At 44.7% G+C, this 16,586-nt stretch overlaps 2 protein-coding genes across 6 annotated transcripts in view; one reads left to right on the top strand and one right to left on the bottom strand.

The window, feature by feature from the left end:
* Positions 1-2,038: 2,038 nt before the first annotated feature.
* CLDN25 (claudin 25) lies at positions 2,039-2,725 on the top strand. The gene has a single exon (XM_063139020.1). The coding sequence runs from the start codon at positions 2,039-2,041 to the stop codon at positions 2,723-2,725; it is 687 nt and encodes a 228-aa protein (XP_062995090.1).
* Positions 2,726-4,697: 1,972 nt separating this feature from the next.
* Positions 4,698-16,586, bottom strand: part of USP28 (ubiquitin specific peptidase 28) — a 43,432-nt gene continuing 31,543 nt past the window's right edge. For all 5 annotated transcript variants that reach the window (XM_063139148.1, XM_063139150.1, XM_063139151.1 and 2 more), the window contains 6 exons: positions 13,556-13,734; positions 12,486-12,564; positions 11,412-11,491; positions 10,218-10,341; positions 8,742-8,931; positions 4,698-5,959 (listed from right to left, as the gene is read on the bottom strand). In XM_063139148.1, coding sequence (XP_062995218.1) covers positions 5,784-5,959; positions 8,742-8,931; positions 10,218-10,341; positions 11,412-11,491; positions 12,486-12,564; positions 13,556-13,734 — 828 coding nt within the window. In that variant the 3' untranslated portion in view covers positions 4,698-5,783. The remainder of the gene's footprint in view (positions 5,960-8,741; positions 8,932-10,217; positions 10,342-11,411; positions 11,492-12,485; positions 12,565-13,555; positions 13,735-16,586) is intronic.

Raw genomic sequence — 16,586 nt, 5'->3', positions numbered from 1 at the left:
TGGGGTGTGAAGGACAAACACAGGCTTAATCTGCAGGCATTTTTGCAAAGGAGGGGGACGTGTAGATCCTTGCGGGGGCTGAGACCCCAGCCCATTCCCACCCACCACCCACCACCCTGAGCTAGACTGGTATCCAGGGTTTACCAAACTGAAGATATATCACTGGTACTTAAACTTCGTTACTGTAGTGCATTTTAAATCTTACTCTCCTTTTCAGTTTACTTCTTGATTGATTCTCAGTTCAGTAAAATGAAGCTTAATTGCTTCTAAATTCATTTATATAACAAAGGTGAGGTTAGGAAGGCTTTACATAAACAATGCATATTTTGGTCTGAAGTAGTCCAGGAACTGGAAAAAACAATGAAGAGTCTTGTGACACCTTAAAGAGCTAATTCTGGCATAAGATTTGGTGGTCTACAGAACGCCCTGGTTCACAGGAGAGATTCACTGCGAGCTGCTGCATTACATAATTACATTACTTATTTGTATTTATTTGAAGTTACTCCACTGAGAAAGAGATTCACTCCATACATGCTCAAAGGTTTTCTTTCCCTTTTTGTTGTTTTTATTCGTTCAGTTGCTTCCGACTCTTCGTGACTTCATGAACCAGCCCACGCCAGAGCTTTCTGTCAGCTGTCGCCACCCCTAGCTCCCCCAAGGTCAAGTCTGTCACCTCCAGAATATCATCCATCCATCTTGCCCTTGGTCGGCCCCTCTTCCTTTTCCCTTCCACTTTCCCTAGCATCAGCCTCTTCTCCAGGGTATCCTGTCTTCTCTCGCAGCCATAGGTTACTACGGGGAACACCATTGCTTTAACTATGCGGACTTTTGTTGTCAGTGTCGTGTCTCTGCTCTTAACTATTTTATCAAGATTTGTCATTCTCCTCCCAAGAAGTAAACGTCTAAAACCTACATATCGCCGGGTTGAGCCCTGACGACACAGAGCAGGCAATGCTTAGTTTAGGCTAAAAAACTGGGCGTTTGGAAGATGCAGAAATTTCGCAGCCTTGACCCCTAACATCTTACTTGATAAGAAAGCAGACAGTTCAGTTAAGAGATAGAGTCAATAACCCCCCAATAGAGGATGAAACAAAGTCCCCAAAAGCTAGACATTTGTCATTGGTTTGAAAATCTAAGCATGGAAAGGCAGAAGGGAAAACAACAGGACAACTCTCATTGTGCAGCAAGACTCATTCAAATCCGTTTCTAGAGGTTTCTTGCAGCTTTGTCGGCATTTCTCATCCAAGGATATTGTTTCATGGCATGTCAAAAATAATACTGCAACCCAAGAAGCAGAATTCTTCCATTTTTATGCTCCTCCCCCTTAAAACACACACACAGCCCAGTCAGCATCTCTCTTCAGAGCCTCAGATTTTGCCAGCTATGGTTTGGTTCAGCCCACAGCATTCTTCTGTTCTTAAGGAAAGGGCACAGTGCAGTTTTACCCTTCTAGTTACCAGCTCATTGCATTTTCTATCCCTCATATGAATGAGTTATCCCTGGGGGCAAAGTGGACGGATGATTCTGAATTAAGAAGAACGGTGTGTGAGAATTCAACAGGCTATGTATTGGGATTCAATACGACAAGGCGAATTGCCAAGCTGACAGTCTCTTTCTGCCACGTTTTGGTGGATCTGTTTGCAAAATGTGCTGCAAACGTTCATGTCCATCTACTAGAAAGGGTTCAGTTGGCTACAGCAATTTTATAAAATTTCTGCTTTCCTATAAACGGAGGATTAGTGTTTTAAAAAAACAAACCAACATCAAACCAAACAGACCTGAGAAAGGATCTCAGCCACACCCAGGAATTAGTGCTATCTGCTTCAATTCCTTCTCTCCTCCACACCCACACCCGCCCCTGCACTGTTCCTTTAAAAACTAGTGCCCAATCAGATCTGTTCCATTGAGACCTGCCCATCCTGCAGCATACTGTGGACACTGAAGAAAGCTGCAGGAGCACTTCTGTCCAAGCTCACCACAAGCACCAAGTTCATCTTGAGAACAAGACCTCTGGTTTATACGGGTGAAGTGTCCGAATATGGCTTGGCAGCTCAGCACTAGAGTTCAGCTGGGTGGATTCATCCTCTCACTCTTCGGTTGGGTCTTGTCATGTGTTACAACTGTTGTGCCTTTCTGGAAGACCCTCCAGTTGGAATTAAATGAACTCGAAACCAGGAGCATGGGGCTTTGGCACGTCTGTGTCACTCAGGATGAAAGCCTAATGGAATGCAAAGGCCAGGCCTCTCTACTGGCGCTGCCCTTGGAGTTCAAGGTCTCTAGGGTTGTAATGGTGACCGCAAATGGACTGGGTTTGCTTGCATTCTTGCTTTCCATTTTGGCGTTGAAGTGTCTGAAGACAGGAGACCAAAATCCAAGACGCAAAAGGCACTTTGGGATTGCTGGTGGAACTCTCTTCTGTGTTTCTGGAATGGCAAACCTTGTGCCCATCTCTTGGGTCGCCTACACCACCGTGCAAGAATTCTTGGACGAAACTATGCCAGAGATTGTCTCAAGGTGGGAATTTGGTGAAGCATTATTCTTGGGCTGGTTTGCTGCTTTTTTCCTCATCCTGGGCGGGTTTCTTCTTATCTGTGCCTGTTTCCTAGAGGCCAAAGAGCCACCCAAGCAGTTAGCCGTCTACTGTAAACCAAGGATGCAGACGTCAGTCACGTTGCCAAGGCGTCATCCGTATTCACCACCCAAAAACGCAGACCTTGTGATCTGAGCGGCCCCACCTCAATCTCGGTCTCTCGAGGTTGCAGAGATTGATTTGAGATGGATGGAAGAGTTTATATCAGACTGGTTGGACACTGGTTTATGGTTTCAATTCCTTTAAATGGTGCTTTAATGGGGAATTATGTCAGAGAGGAGGCAAACTAGGATTATACGATGCCATATTACATTTTGTCCTGTTCACTGCCTGTATCTTGAGGAACACAGAACATGAATGTATCCTAAGCATTTTTTTCTTTCAAAATGTAACAAGCTTGACATGCACAGTTTGTGTCGATAGTGTCTGAATCCAGATTTAGCCTTCTGTCCGAGAATGGTTTTTCTCCTTCCTCCACAGTGTCATTAATGGGACTATTGTGGCTTAAGAACACACCTTTCACTGGAAATAATTGTTGTTGAAAGGATAGAGAGCGACTGCCAATGTCAACACAGGCAATACCTGTGGAATAAAACTTTTAAGTGCTTACAACAAATGGAGCTGCTCATGTTTGCTTTTCACACAGGTCGGAAATTCATGGTACTTTAGAGAGTCTGGTAGAAATTTTGAATGTGTGGTTGAACACTTTCTATAAATAGAAGCCCTAAACACGGTTCAAGAGAGCTCCCCTACTGGTTATAATCTCATTATTACAGAGGGGTCTCCTATTGCCCTCCCTTCCTTACAGTTCAATTCTATACATGTCTACTCAGAAGCCGAACCACTGAGTTACTCCAAGGAAGTAATACATAAGATTGCAGCCAATGTTAACGCAGCCACCCTGAACAGAAATAGAGAATAGCTCGATTGTTCACCCTACCTTTCCACTGAGAAAGGACAAGCAGCAATAGTTTTGAACGTCAGGGAAGCAGTTCTAGTTTGAAACTTTGGGAGAAGCTGCTTAACCTGAAGATACTCACCAGCAGCATATGAACTCCTTCCTCAAGCAGATGAAGAAAAGGTTGGATAAGCATAGATCACTTCCAGGTTGGATCCGATGATATCCAGATGTTTTGTCTGGTTTTTTGGCAAGAGGAATTAGGCTTCTCTTCTGAATAATTCTAAAACTGCATCAAAGCGAAGTTAGCATAAGTACTTGTATAGTAAGACCAAGTCAAGGTATGCTCGTGGTTGACTATTGCAACGTCCAAATTAGGAGTGCCAAAAGTGTCCAGGGAAAGGCAAGTAACGTTCCCTCCAGGGTCTTTACACTTACGTAGTCACAGAGCTCCAACACAAGCGCACAGGCCAGGCAGCGATTTAGGCTGATAGAGGAATAGCAGCACATGCTGAACCATGAGGCACATCCTCACTGAAGCAATTCATTCATGCCCAAATTTAAAGCAATCTGGATGTGCCCCAAGTCATCCTGTGGAATGATCTCCCGGATGAGGCTCGCCTGGCGCCAACATTGTTAGCTTTTTGGCGCCGGGTCAAGACTTTTCTCTTCTCCCAGGCATTTTAACAGCATTTAACAATGTTAAGTTTGTTTTTAATGGAACCCAGAATTGTTTTTAAATGCATACTGTTGTTTTTATACTGTTTTTATGTTTCTGATGGTTTTTAAAACCTTGTATACTTTTTAATGTTTACTATTTTTAACTGTTGTAAACTGCCCAGAGAGCTTCGGCTGTGGGGCGGTATATAAATATAATAAATAAATAAATACATATATGGGTATCCAAGTACTGGTCTTCGTAAAATAACTTTGCCACAAGCTTGCAGTTAAAACATTCCTAATGATGGCACAGAGCTGAGAAAAGGGGAGAAGTTTTAGATCAACACCTCAAATAAATAAATAAAAACAAGCCACTCTGAGTTTAATTACAGTAAAATTCTTTATTGCACTTTTAAGCCAGAAAAAAAGTCTTATCAAATATGTATTTCCATTTACATCCTGATTTGTCAATGTTCTAATAAAAACAAAGGCTGCTTAAAAATACTTTGAGGAAAATACATCAGTTAAAGTGTGCGTTATTTTAAAAAAAATGGTTTCATCCTGACTTTTAATGCACTTGCCACCTCCAATAATACTCTGGTAATTAAAATTCGTTGATTTCTCTGCTGAAGGAAATAATTTGGGAGGTCAAAACAACAACTACTTCCTCATGGGTTGTTTTCCGTCTCTACTCTTGTGGTGGAATGATTTCTGCAGTTCTGTTGCCATCGTACAATACTGCCACCATCACGATTCTGTCCCGTGTCCCCCTGGGAAAGCAGCTGCTGCGTTTTGAGTGACTGACACACACGATATACCTGAACGCCTGCATCACGTACAACACAGCTTGGCATCTCCTTCTGCTAGCTCAGCACCAGAAGGAATCTGGGAAATACCCCAATTTACGGTCTTATATTTAAGTTTCTTTTCCCTAGAGGCAAGCGTATTTATTAAACCCCTACTTATGGCTCAGACTGGCTTATTCCCTGAACCAATTCTGCTCTGATGTCACTGAGGATCACTTTAAAAACAGGATGTGGGCATGGGTTATGTGTTTATGCATGCAAGTGATCCACAAGGGCCCCATCTCATTTAAAAGCACTTCCATGTCTTGGCCTACTCATGTGAAGAGTTAGCAAAGGCATGGTAACTGCACATCAATGGACCAGCATGTGTGGTGAGTGCATTTAAAATGCTAATACAGTGTGCATGGAACACTCATAATAAGCATATTAAATGACTGGCCACACATGTATAAGTGAGGCAATGCAGGCCTATGTGCGTGTGTGCATATGTGTGTACAATGCTTAGTTTGAGATTGCACATTTCTCAAAGAAAAAAAAACACACCTTCCCACTATATTCTTGTAGGAAGCAAAGGCAAGTGCCATTACAGGCCAGTGTAAAACTGTGAAACCTCAGTGCATGTTCCAATTAGTGTCTGCCCATATATCACGCACACCAAAACGGTGCCATGCTCCTTTTAGTCCTTTTCTAGACACACGCACTCTTGGTTGGGTCTGGGTATGGATTGTCTCTCTGCTCCTTGATCTGTTCCAAAGGTAGTTGGCTGCTGGATTCCACACTCCGGCGGTCTGTGGCCTCCAGTGCTCAAGGCCGTAGAGGCAGCAGGTTTTTATTTTACAGTCACTGTCGATGCCCCGTGAATGGACTCCATAACAGCTGCAAATCTGTTGCAGAGATCGTAGGGTGAGTTGGGGCGTATTCCGGGCGGCTCTTTCAAAACGATTCCTTCTGATGAATCATCCAGCAGACGGGGTAGAAGTTCGGTCAGCTTCTGTTTCACGTCGGCTATAAGAGAAGAGGGGCCCAGATCATTAAGAAAACTCTGATGGCGACAACTGCAGTCTGTGGTTGGTCTGCTGGCTGAAACCAAGTCTGAAAAGGAGTGCAGGAAGCTGCCTTATACAGAGTCAGGCCATTAGTACATCTAGCCCAGGATTGTCCACACTGACTGACAGCAGTGGTTCTTCAGCGGATCGGGCAGGGATTTTTCCTGCCCTACCGGAGGATGCCCGGGATGGAACCTGGGACCTTCTGCAGGCACAGCAGGTGCTCCACCACTGAGCAACGCCCTTCCCTAGAACCCTTGGGCTTATCTGAAAGGTACCTTGTCAGCTCCTTGGGACTTGAGGGAGCGCCTCTCCCTATATTTGCCTGCCCAAGATCTGAGATCTGTTGGAGGAGCCCTCCTCCGCGTCCCACCAACGCGAGACATACACTATGGTGGGACATTATTATTATTATTTATTTATATAGCACCATCAATGTACATGGTGCTGTACAGAGTAAAACAATAAAATAGCAAGACTCTGCCGCATAGACTTACAATCTAATAAAATCATAGTAAAACAATAAGGAGGGGAAGAGAATGCCAACAGGCACAGGGTAGGGTAAGCAGGCACAGGGTAGGGTAAAACTAACAGTATAAAGTCCGCACAACATGGCACAGGGCGTTCTCTGTTGGGGCACCCCAGTTGTGGAATACCCTCCCCCTTGGAGGCCTGACTGGTGCCGACACTAGCTTCATTTTCGCACCAAATTAAAACATGGCTACTTACCCAAAGTATTTGAGGGCTAAATTGTTTGTGGTTACACATAGTTTTAATGGTTTTTAATTGCGCTTAAAAAATTGCTACTGGTTTTAATTTAACAAATTAATATGTTTTTAGCTGTGTAAATTATTTAGGTTCATATAGTTCTCATTTTATCTGTATGCCGCCCTGAGGCCCCAGTGATATAGGGTGGGATACAAATGTTTTGATGAATATATACATATACAAACCCCCCTCTTCAAAGCAGTGTAGTAGCAGTTCCAAGTTAAAACAGGACTTTCATTGCAGCCCACGTGCAACACGAGCCCACAGTTAGACATCCGTGCTAGATAGCTGCCAGCACACCAAGACGTGCAAACACAAAGTACATCATCCTCAGTTTTATTTTTCAGCAGTAGCCCATCCCGCGACCTGTGTTTTACAAGGTGCCTCCGGCAAGAGACTTGCCTAAAGGAAACTCTGCTCCTCCTTTCAAAGCAACTCTGCAGACCTTCCATTAGTCGTTTTAGAAAGGCACGAAAAGCATTTTCAAAAAGAAAGTTTGCCAAGTCAGGTTCCTGACACTTATACACAAGTTTGAAAGTGTTAGAGGAATGCAGGTTTGGGGAAAGGAAGGGAAGGGAAACATAATGTTGAGTTTATGTTGCCACAGAAGAACAGGACAGCAAGCAGAGGTTTGAAAGAAAACTGAATTGTCCAGAATTTCTGGAAACCAGAACCCAGGTCAAAGAGAAATCCACGGCTGTACCCGCAATTTTAATTGTATGTCGGAAGAGCATTTTAGGGTCACGAGTTTTGACTTGACACTTTCTCCTCGGTTGGAAGTGCGCAAAGTTAATCAAATTGTTTTCTTAAACCTAGCTGAGGAAAGGCACAACAGCCTAAATTCCAGATCTTTGTTCTACTTAACGTACGTTCATAGGATGCAAAGATTCCTCTCCGAACGCTCCGATTTCTCAAACTTTCTGGGGTAGAAACTGATCAAGCTATATTGAGGTTTTTAAAACCAGTATGTTTTATCAGCGCATGCCTCTGCTCACATAAACACAATGCCACATAACAGATCTCTCTCTGGACGCACAGATGCACAAATCATTCCAGGCAGCCATTCCTCACCACTGACCGCACAAGGATTGGAACTGTACTGTACATTAATTTAGTTTGTTAAAACTACAACATCCGTTGAAGCAGGTCCACTGAGAGGCAAGCATAATTTCTATTTAGTAAAAACAAATAAATAATAAATTGTATGTCACCATCATGATAGCAAAGGGTGGGTGCTGCAGACAAATGGAGCACCCCTAGAGCAACCCACTGACTGACTCCTTGGTTGAGAAAGGATTGTACCTCAAATATTTTGAATATTTTAAATAATGTGTGTTGCTATATGTGAGCAATTCTGTATTTTGTAATGGTCTTTGTGCTACAAACAAATAAACTATTCATTCATTCATTCATTCATAAATAATCAATCCAATATCATGATACATGATATTGATACATGATAGCAGTCTTCAAATACTTAAAAGGTTGTCACACAGAGGAGGGCCAGGATCTCTTCTCGATCCTCCCAGAGTGCAGGGCACGGAACAATGGGCTCAAGTTAAAGGAAGCCAGATTTCAGCTGGACATCAGGAAAAACTTCCTGACTGTTAGAGCAGTACGACAATGGAATCAGTTACCTAGGGAGGTGGTGGGCTCTCCCACACTAGAGGCATTCAAGAGGCAGCTGGACAACCATCTGTCAGGGATGCTTTAGGGTGGATTCCTGCATTGAGCAGGGGGTTGGACTCGATGGCCTTGTAGACCCCTTCCAACTCTGCTATTCTATGATTCTATGATTCTATGTTTTGCATACATTCAGATCTAGTCATTCAACAAGACAAAGTCTTTTCAGTAAGCTTTAGGGCTAAGCAACAGTTATGGATTAATATTCGTAGACATTTACTTGAGAATCTTAAGACAAAAAAACAGCAGACCTATGTAGTCCAATGCGAGGACCAAGATGCATTTCTTACCATTCATGACTTTTTCCACATAAGCAAACCAGCGATTTCTCATGACCTCGATGGCATGGAGATCGTCCTTGGACACGGCGTCGCTTATGATGAGTTGGACGCAGGGGATGATCAGCTCATTCAAGATACTCATCCCTTCGTCTGCATTAAATTTGCTTTCGATCAGAGTTGCTGCAGCTTCGTTCAACTTCTGTGGCAAAGCAAAATTACAAGCACGTTCATGGGTATCCCCCCTCCACTGCTGCAATGACTGCATCATGAATGCTGTGATGGGTTTTACAGCACCATTTAGGAGATTGTTACGCCAAGACCAGCCAGGATAGCTGCCAGTTAATTCTCTATCCTGTGAAGAAAGGGCACGAACTAAGGACAAGAGTGCCAGCTTCTTCAGGGAAAGTTTTTGTAGCACGTTCGGAAGGACCCACGGGGATACACCAGGCTATTAAACCAATTGATTAAAAAAAAGAGCCAAGACAGTAAAAAAAATAAAAATTTATAGGAAGGAGCTTCCATTGCTTGCTAAAGTAGTAAGGGTTGGCTGCAAGCACAACCCTTTGCAAGGAAAAGATGGGGGATTTTTAAATGCCAATGGAAACATGGTGTTTTGAATCAGGAACGGGGAAGGGGCGTCCCTTTAGATTTCGCTGAACTGCAACTCTGACCATCCCTGGCTATTTGCTCTGCTAGGAATTGCAGTCCGCCAACATCTGGAGGGGCACATGTTCCTGTTCCACATCCATGGTTTAGAGCAGTGGTTTCCAAAGTGGGCGGTACTGCCCCCTTGGGGGCAGTGGGATTGCATAGGGGACGCTAAGAGGCAAGGGGGTGGCAGGGGGACACTAAGAGGCAGAGAGGCAGAAGGGGGGGAGAGCTTGAAGTGGTCTTTTCCATGAAGTGCCTCTCCAGAAGGTCTTAAAACCCAGGGACATTTTTATGGGAGAAGGTAGTCTGGTCCCAAGCCATACAGGGGAAGAATCCACATATGTATTAATACCGTTTAAGAAGAGTCCTTTTAACGGTGAATTGAAATGTTTCAAAAGCACCAAAATGCTAACGAAGGGACATACGCTGCTTGGTGTGCCCTGCCATGCCGGCCGCAAAACAGAGGCGTCCGCTCTCTTTTCCCTTCCTCCCTCCTGCAGCGGGTGCTTCGGAATTTGAATAAATATTAATTGTTACTGTTTTGAATTTATTATTGTCATCTTCCTTAGTGGGTCGTTTAAAACGGCTATTCTGAATAATGATTTTTATAGTGTAGGGTAGGGGGCACTGGGCATGAGTTTGTGGAACAAAGAGGGGGGTTACCTGAAAAAGTTTGGGAACCACTGGTTTAGAGGAAACTCAAAAAACAGAATTGGAGGGGAGAACATGAAATGAAAAAGAAAATCAATAAGCAGCAATTTGGCAGCTGATTATTCTGCCAATAAGCTTCACTGGAGAGGGGCGGGGAGCAGGGGTATTGTTGTTAATACCAACCAAGAGGCATTTCCTCCTGTAGAGAGCAATTAAAGATGCATCCGCAGCTCTGTTGAAGCCCTTCATCCACAGGGGCTTATTTCGCTCGTAGGCATATATCAGGTATGTTAGAGCCTCGTAGTACCTTACAAGAGTAGGAAAGAGGGAGAGTTTTCATAAATTACAACTGTTGGTGGAAACACTCCTTGCATCACATCAGCCACTCATTGGTATCATGCCTGCTTGGGACATGTAGGCAGAAGACACATCTCCGCACTCAGAGAATAAGATGTTCTGGAACATGAAGAACTAGGGGGGAATGGAGTTTAAATGTGCGCGGGGGACCGTTTTGCACTGCAATTCTATTGTGATGGAGGAAGGGTCGTTTCATAGAGCTGGCCCAGAAAGTAGTATATTTACTGCGTTAATCAGGAACAAAGCACGGGTGACATTGGATCAAAGCTTGGCTAGTAGGGGGTCCTTATTATGGTGCTCGGGGAGAAGACACAGAAATTACAGCTCTTCCAGAAAGAGTTTTATTGAGTTCAACAAAATAGCAATTTAAAGGTTAATTACTAAAGGCTGTCCCAAAGATTTAGGGGGTGTGGGGAAGAGTCAGGCATAAAAAGAGATGCTACATACCAAGCATGTGGGGGGAAAGGTTCTCTGGTCTGAGGAGACCCAAACTGAGACTCTGTGGCAAGACTTGAAAATGGCTGTTCACCAACGGTCCCCATCCAACCGGTCCCCATCCAACCTGACACAGCTTGAGCACGTTTGCCAAGAATAGGCAAATAATTGCAGGTTCCAGATGCGCAAAGCTAGCAGAGACTATCCCAAAAAACCTCCCAGCTCTAATTGCTGCCAAAAGTGCTTCTACAAAAGTGTTGACTCAGGGGGCGAATTCTTATGCAACCAACGAACGTCAGTTTGGCTTTTCTTTAATTAACTTTTGTTCCACAATAAAAAAATATACTGCACTTTCAAAGTGTTCAATATGTTGTGTAAATCAAATGGTAAATTTGCCAATTAACTCCATTTTAATTTGAGGTTGTAACACAACAAAACGTGGACAAGTCAAAAGGGCCAGGGGGTGGGTGGGGAGTTGAATACTTATGCAAGGCACTGTATATTGGATCTAAAAATACCATTTTTAAGTCTCCGCTACCCCAAACATTTTAAATTAAAACATTCAGAAGTAGTACAGGAACTTACTGTTCATTCTGGTAGAGCTCCAAGCCTGTTAAGAGGTAAACAGACACCTTGCGAAACAAACTGTAGTCTTCATGCCATTTCTGTCCAGAAATAGAAGATGGTCAAAGCCCCACTGGATGGTTCAACATGCCCAACTTTGTTCACACTTGGTTGCTCTGATCTTGCGCCTTTCCTTTCGTAGTTTTTAGACAACCATCGCCCCAACTTACTTACTAATCAAAAGATTTTGGACAAAGACACTATCTTCTAGGCAAATCACTCCTTTTGGGTGTACACACATGTACAAGATCTGCTATCAAAGAGTTATTATTGGAAATCTGCAACAATTCCTCAAGTGAATATGGCCAAAAGACTGCCGTAACTCAGGGTAGAATCCAATAGAGGTCATGCAACTGCATCCAGCCCGGTCCACATGTGGGCATGATATAGCGTTTCTGCTGGCAATCCCCGATGTGAGTGAAAATGCTGGTTTCTGGAAGGGATGTGCCCCTTCCAAAAACCAGCACTTTCTCTGGTGTAAGGGCTTGTCCCCAGAACTGCTGGATCGCAGCCCTCCATGGACCAAGCTGGTTGTGGCCTACTGCCCATATTTGATATTCGATACTACCCTTCTAGCCATATCCTGTGGGCTAACGAAAAGGGAATAGCGGTACCTAGTCAGCAGCCAAAATGGCAGCAGTAGAAAAATCACTTTTTGAAGAGAGCAACACTTATGTACGAAGGTCTTGGGAAGGAGAAGCGAGGCCAGGTTATTAATATACGGTCCAATTGTCCCCCAACTCCTTATTTCTGTTACTGTCTAGGCATGGGGTATACGCCCCACTGGGAGAAGAAAGAATGCATACATCTGACCCTATATTATACCCCCTCCCAGAATCAGGACAATCACCCTCAAAGCACGCTTCTAGAAAAATTACTCACCCCATCCCATTTCTCTGAAAGAAACATATTTGTACAATCAAAGGTCTAGCAGCATCCACTCACATGGTCATTAGGATGCCAAAGCCTTGGCTACTAGTTTGACATATCAACACGTAAACTGAACAAGCTTTGCAGCGAAGACTTTTTTTTTACCTTGTACTCAACCATATCCACTTCATCAGGACCAATCTCTCTTAACTTTGCTCGAGCTACCTTCATGATGCTAATTGACCTGTTCGTGGGGACAATGAGAAAGCAAAGGGAAGTGATGTTCAGAAGCCACAGGATATCAATTGGACAAGTATTCAGATTTAATTTGGCATCACAGTGGCTCAGTTCACACAGGACTTTTCTCTACTCAGTGGGAAAACTCCACTCAATGGAGAAGTTTGTGGGGGGTACTCACCACACAACATGTTCCAACTCCACCGTTGTGTGGGTGTGACCTCCTGTGGAGTGGAGTAAAAGTCAATGCAGCATTTGACAGTTCCTCCCCCGTCCCCCCAATGGTATCCCATCAGCCATTGCTGCTAACAACAAAACTCAGCAACAATCCCAGCGGCTCTCCTAGTGTGGCACTCCCTCCTTTCGCCACTCTTGCCAGGGAAACTCTATGGCCACTGGGAAACTCCAGTCACCTCAACAGGAAACTCCACGGAGCCCTTCAGACAACATGGAACACAACGGTTGTGTAGGAACTCTCCTCTGCACAGCGTGGAGATTCAGGGGAGAGTGTTTTTGGGTTTTTTTAAAAAAAAACTCCACAGTGGGGTGGAGTTTTCCCTCCAGACAACACTTCTCAATGGTGGTGTAACAACTCCACAGTGGAGTTGTTACACCACCGTTGAAAAAGCGTTGTGTGAACTAAGCCACTATCTCTATTTTAAGAGACATAAACACTGTTTTGTCACATACATACAAATCTCCAGTGTACATTATTGACCAATAACTCTATGACAGCTTTCCTCAACCTGGGGCGCTCCAGATGTGTTGGACTGCATCTCCCAGAATGCCCCAGCCAGCTGGCTGGGGCATTCTGGGAGTTGTAGTCCAACACATCTGGAGCACCCTAGGTTGAGGAAGGCTGCTCTACGACATTGAACAGCCCACTCCCACCCAAAGCCCAAAGAGAGAGACCTTACAACACTTCTAACAATTCTCACTGCCCTTCCTTTACTTGCTCTTGGCTGGAACAGTTCCCAGCTTATCTGCTTTGAACAAACCTTTCATCAAAGCTGAGGTTTTTGTCTGCAAACTGCTCCAGAAGCGTCCGCTCCACCACTTGCTTGGGAGCGCTGTTCCGCAAGAAGTAAACCAGGACGTGCTGAAGCCGCGGGTCGTTTTGTGGCGTTTGGATCTCTGTGGACAGCGAGTAGAGCCTGGAATACTCTTCGTGGAATGCCTAGAGAAGCCAAGAGTTGGAACCTTATTAGTCAGACTGATCATGCATCCACAACGCAAGCAGGGTTTACTCTGTGGAGAAATATGCTCATGAGCGATGACCCCCTCATCTCAAAGGATGAGCTGAAATCCACATCCTATGAAGCCTGGAGCCATGAGCCCCTGCAGTTGCTGCACAGAGGTCAGCAATGGGGCATTGTTCCTGCCACATAAAGGATCTACATGGAACTGGTGCACCAAAGGCACCCCTGGGTGGGCCTTCAGAGCTCCTGAGTGCACAACAGATAAAAACACCAGAAATTAGCCTGTGCCTGGTATACAGCAGTATAAACGATAACCTACTGAGAACACCAGACTTACCTCAATTGTTCTTGTTGGTTAGAGAGGATTTCCTGAAAAAGATGGGCTACTCCACCTATCTACTTTGAGGCAGTAGCATCTGCAGCTAGTTTTGGAAGCTTCCACAACTGAGTCAGACTCATATACTAAACAGATAGGCTTGGTTCAGATGATCATGGGGAGAGAAAAGAGGTTTCTTCCCCACTGCCGCCACGCGTGACTCCATTGTGCATAATTACCCACAATGCTGCAGAGGCTGCTGTGTTGTTCACAGCTGGGGTGGGTAAGAAACCACCCCCCGCCACACACCACATTGGGTTCAGATGACAGGGCGACCCACATGGAGTCATGAGTAATTATGCAAATGGCAGTCATGCACGGGCAACACATCTAGGAGTGGGGGGGAGGGGGGAAGCCATGGTGGCTTCTTTGTCCTGCATGATCGTCCGAACACAGTCACAACCTCTGAATGCAGCACTCTTACAGAGGAAAAAGAATGGAACAGGTGATAGAATAACTGAAAGCTAAGTACGGCAAGAAAAAAAAAATATGGAAAACATGGGCCTGGACAGCTCAGGATGTCATCACCTCCAAGGCTAGCCCAGTGTTTCTCTTGGTCATGGGAGGAGCGCATCCTACACGGTGATATGTACATCAGTGGTACCAATCATTCCTGGTGGGGAAAGCTGGATTTTGTGCACTTTACTTGCTTAAAGACCCTTTGTTCAAATGATGCTTCAGATTAAATAGGCCAATCTAGTGGCGCTTGTTAGAGGCCGGTGGAGAGCATTAGTACCAAAGGCTGGCAACGTGGCTGATCATCTTACGAAATGGATAAATGTTTCCTCTGGTGGTTTAAAGCCCTGAGGTTGATATGCCAATACAACACTTCCCTCGATCAACTTCAAAACTGACCTGGGAACACTCCCACTGTCATCAAATGAAATAAACAGGGAATGAGAATGCCTAATACCTTCGGCGGAGATACACCTTTCGTGCTCTACACACATATAAAGTTCCTTTTCTTTTGTGGGGAAGAGAAGGCATGTTTTTTCATCAATTTTGCCTTCACTACGAAAAGGTTGAGGCTCGAGTGAAGCAAAAAGGTGCTTGAAGTCCAAGAGAAGTGGGCTTTCTGTCACAGCAAAAGCTCAGTATAAACAGACAAGCAAGAACCAACATTGGCTTCACCGGAGAATCATCTGTTCCAATGTGCCAGGAGTCATCTGTCCATCTCAGCTGAGCTTGTATAGGCGTTATCCATGTGTGAGCAGATAGGCCTGAACCAAGAGAAATGGAGTATTTCTCCCTGGATCCTCGATCACATCGCCTTCAGGCTACTTGCTCCCATTGTTGTGTTTGATCCTCCTCCCCCTTTGCAATCAACAAAACAGAGACTTGAAGCTTCAAGCTCTCAAACTGACTAGTCAGGCTCTAACTGACGAGTCTAGTGGTCAGTTTGCCCATGGACACCAACTGGGATGCTCCTCCCTTGCTATGTCAGCTTCTAAGAGTGGCAATCCTGGCAGAGCGCCTAAGCCCCATCCCTAACTCCACCAACTTGTGATGCACTCTTGCACCTCTCGAGTCACGCCTCTCTTCCTTCTCCTAAGAAACCTGGGTTCCACAGTTGGGTGGGAGCACGGCTTGGCCTGAACTGCCTGTTTGTCAAGGCCTTGGAAGAATCCCTCCCAAACTCTGGAGGAGATTCCTCCCCCGTTCTCTGATCTAGCTGTTCCAGCCTGGAATCGGAGTCACCAAAAATCTTAAGGGGCCTGGGCTCAATCCTGACATGGGCTTGCTTCTGTGTGATAACAAATTGGACCTGTTCTTCTCTGGATTCCAGACCAACAGAGAGGAGGCCTTTGACTCCCTGTTGGACTGAAGGGTTTACTATATGAGTTCCTATTCTTCAACTGCCTCTTCAGAGTTCTTTGGCAAGTACATTAAAAATGCCAGGAGGTGGTCTTTATTATCCCCTTGTAGCCAAGAAGGTAAATGGCTTTGCAGAGCCGGTGTGGTGAAGCAGCGGCGGCGGCATCTGTTATTAGCAGATCTGCTTTCGCAAGTCCCAGTACCCCATACAGGCCTGACCTGGGTCCCTCTCCGTGTTTGGATTCTAAAGCAGTGCTCAGTTTGGGACTTGAAGGTGCTGTGTCTAAAACCTCTGCCAATAGATTATAGTAGACCCTGGAAAGTGTGTGTAAGATGGTACAGAAAGACGCTGTTTGCCCTGGGCCAACAATAAATACTTCTTTGGATTTTTGTAACCAGCTTCTTCTCAAGGCTTATGCTTTGCTAGTCTTTAAAACGCAAGCAACACCCACTTCTTTACTATTCAGTAAGCCAGGCTCTCTGCCTATGACCAGACGCCCATGTATTTAAGCAATATCTTTAAAAAGGCCGGTGTTATTAGGTGTTCATACCCTATGTGGCATCTCCTAGCTGATACTTAAAATGCTTATGAAGGTCCCTCTTGAACCGAGATCATCATCTGAATATTAAAGTTTTGTT

Source organism: Elgaria multicarinata, chromosome 12, assembly GCF_023053635.1.
Source record: "Elgaria multicarinata webbii isolate HBS135686 ecotype San Diego chromosome 12, rElgMul1.1.pri, whole genome shotgun sequence".
NCBI classification, from domain to species: Eukaryota; Metazoa; Chordata; class Lepidosauria; order Squamata; family Anguidae; genus Elgaria; species Elgaria multicarinata.
Note: the sequence above shows the minus strand (reverse complement) of the source record. Positions and strands in the feature narration are given on the sequence as shown.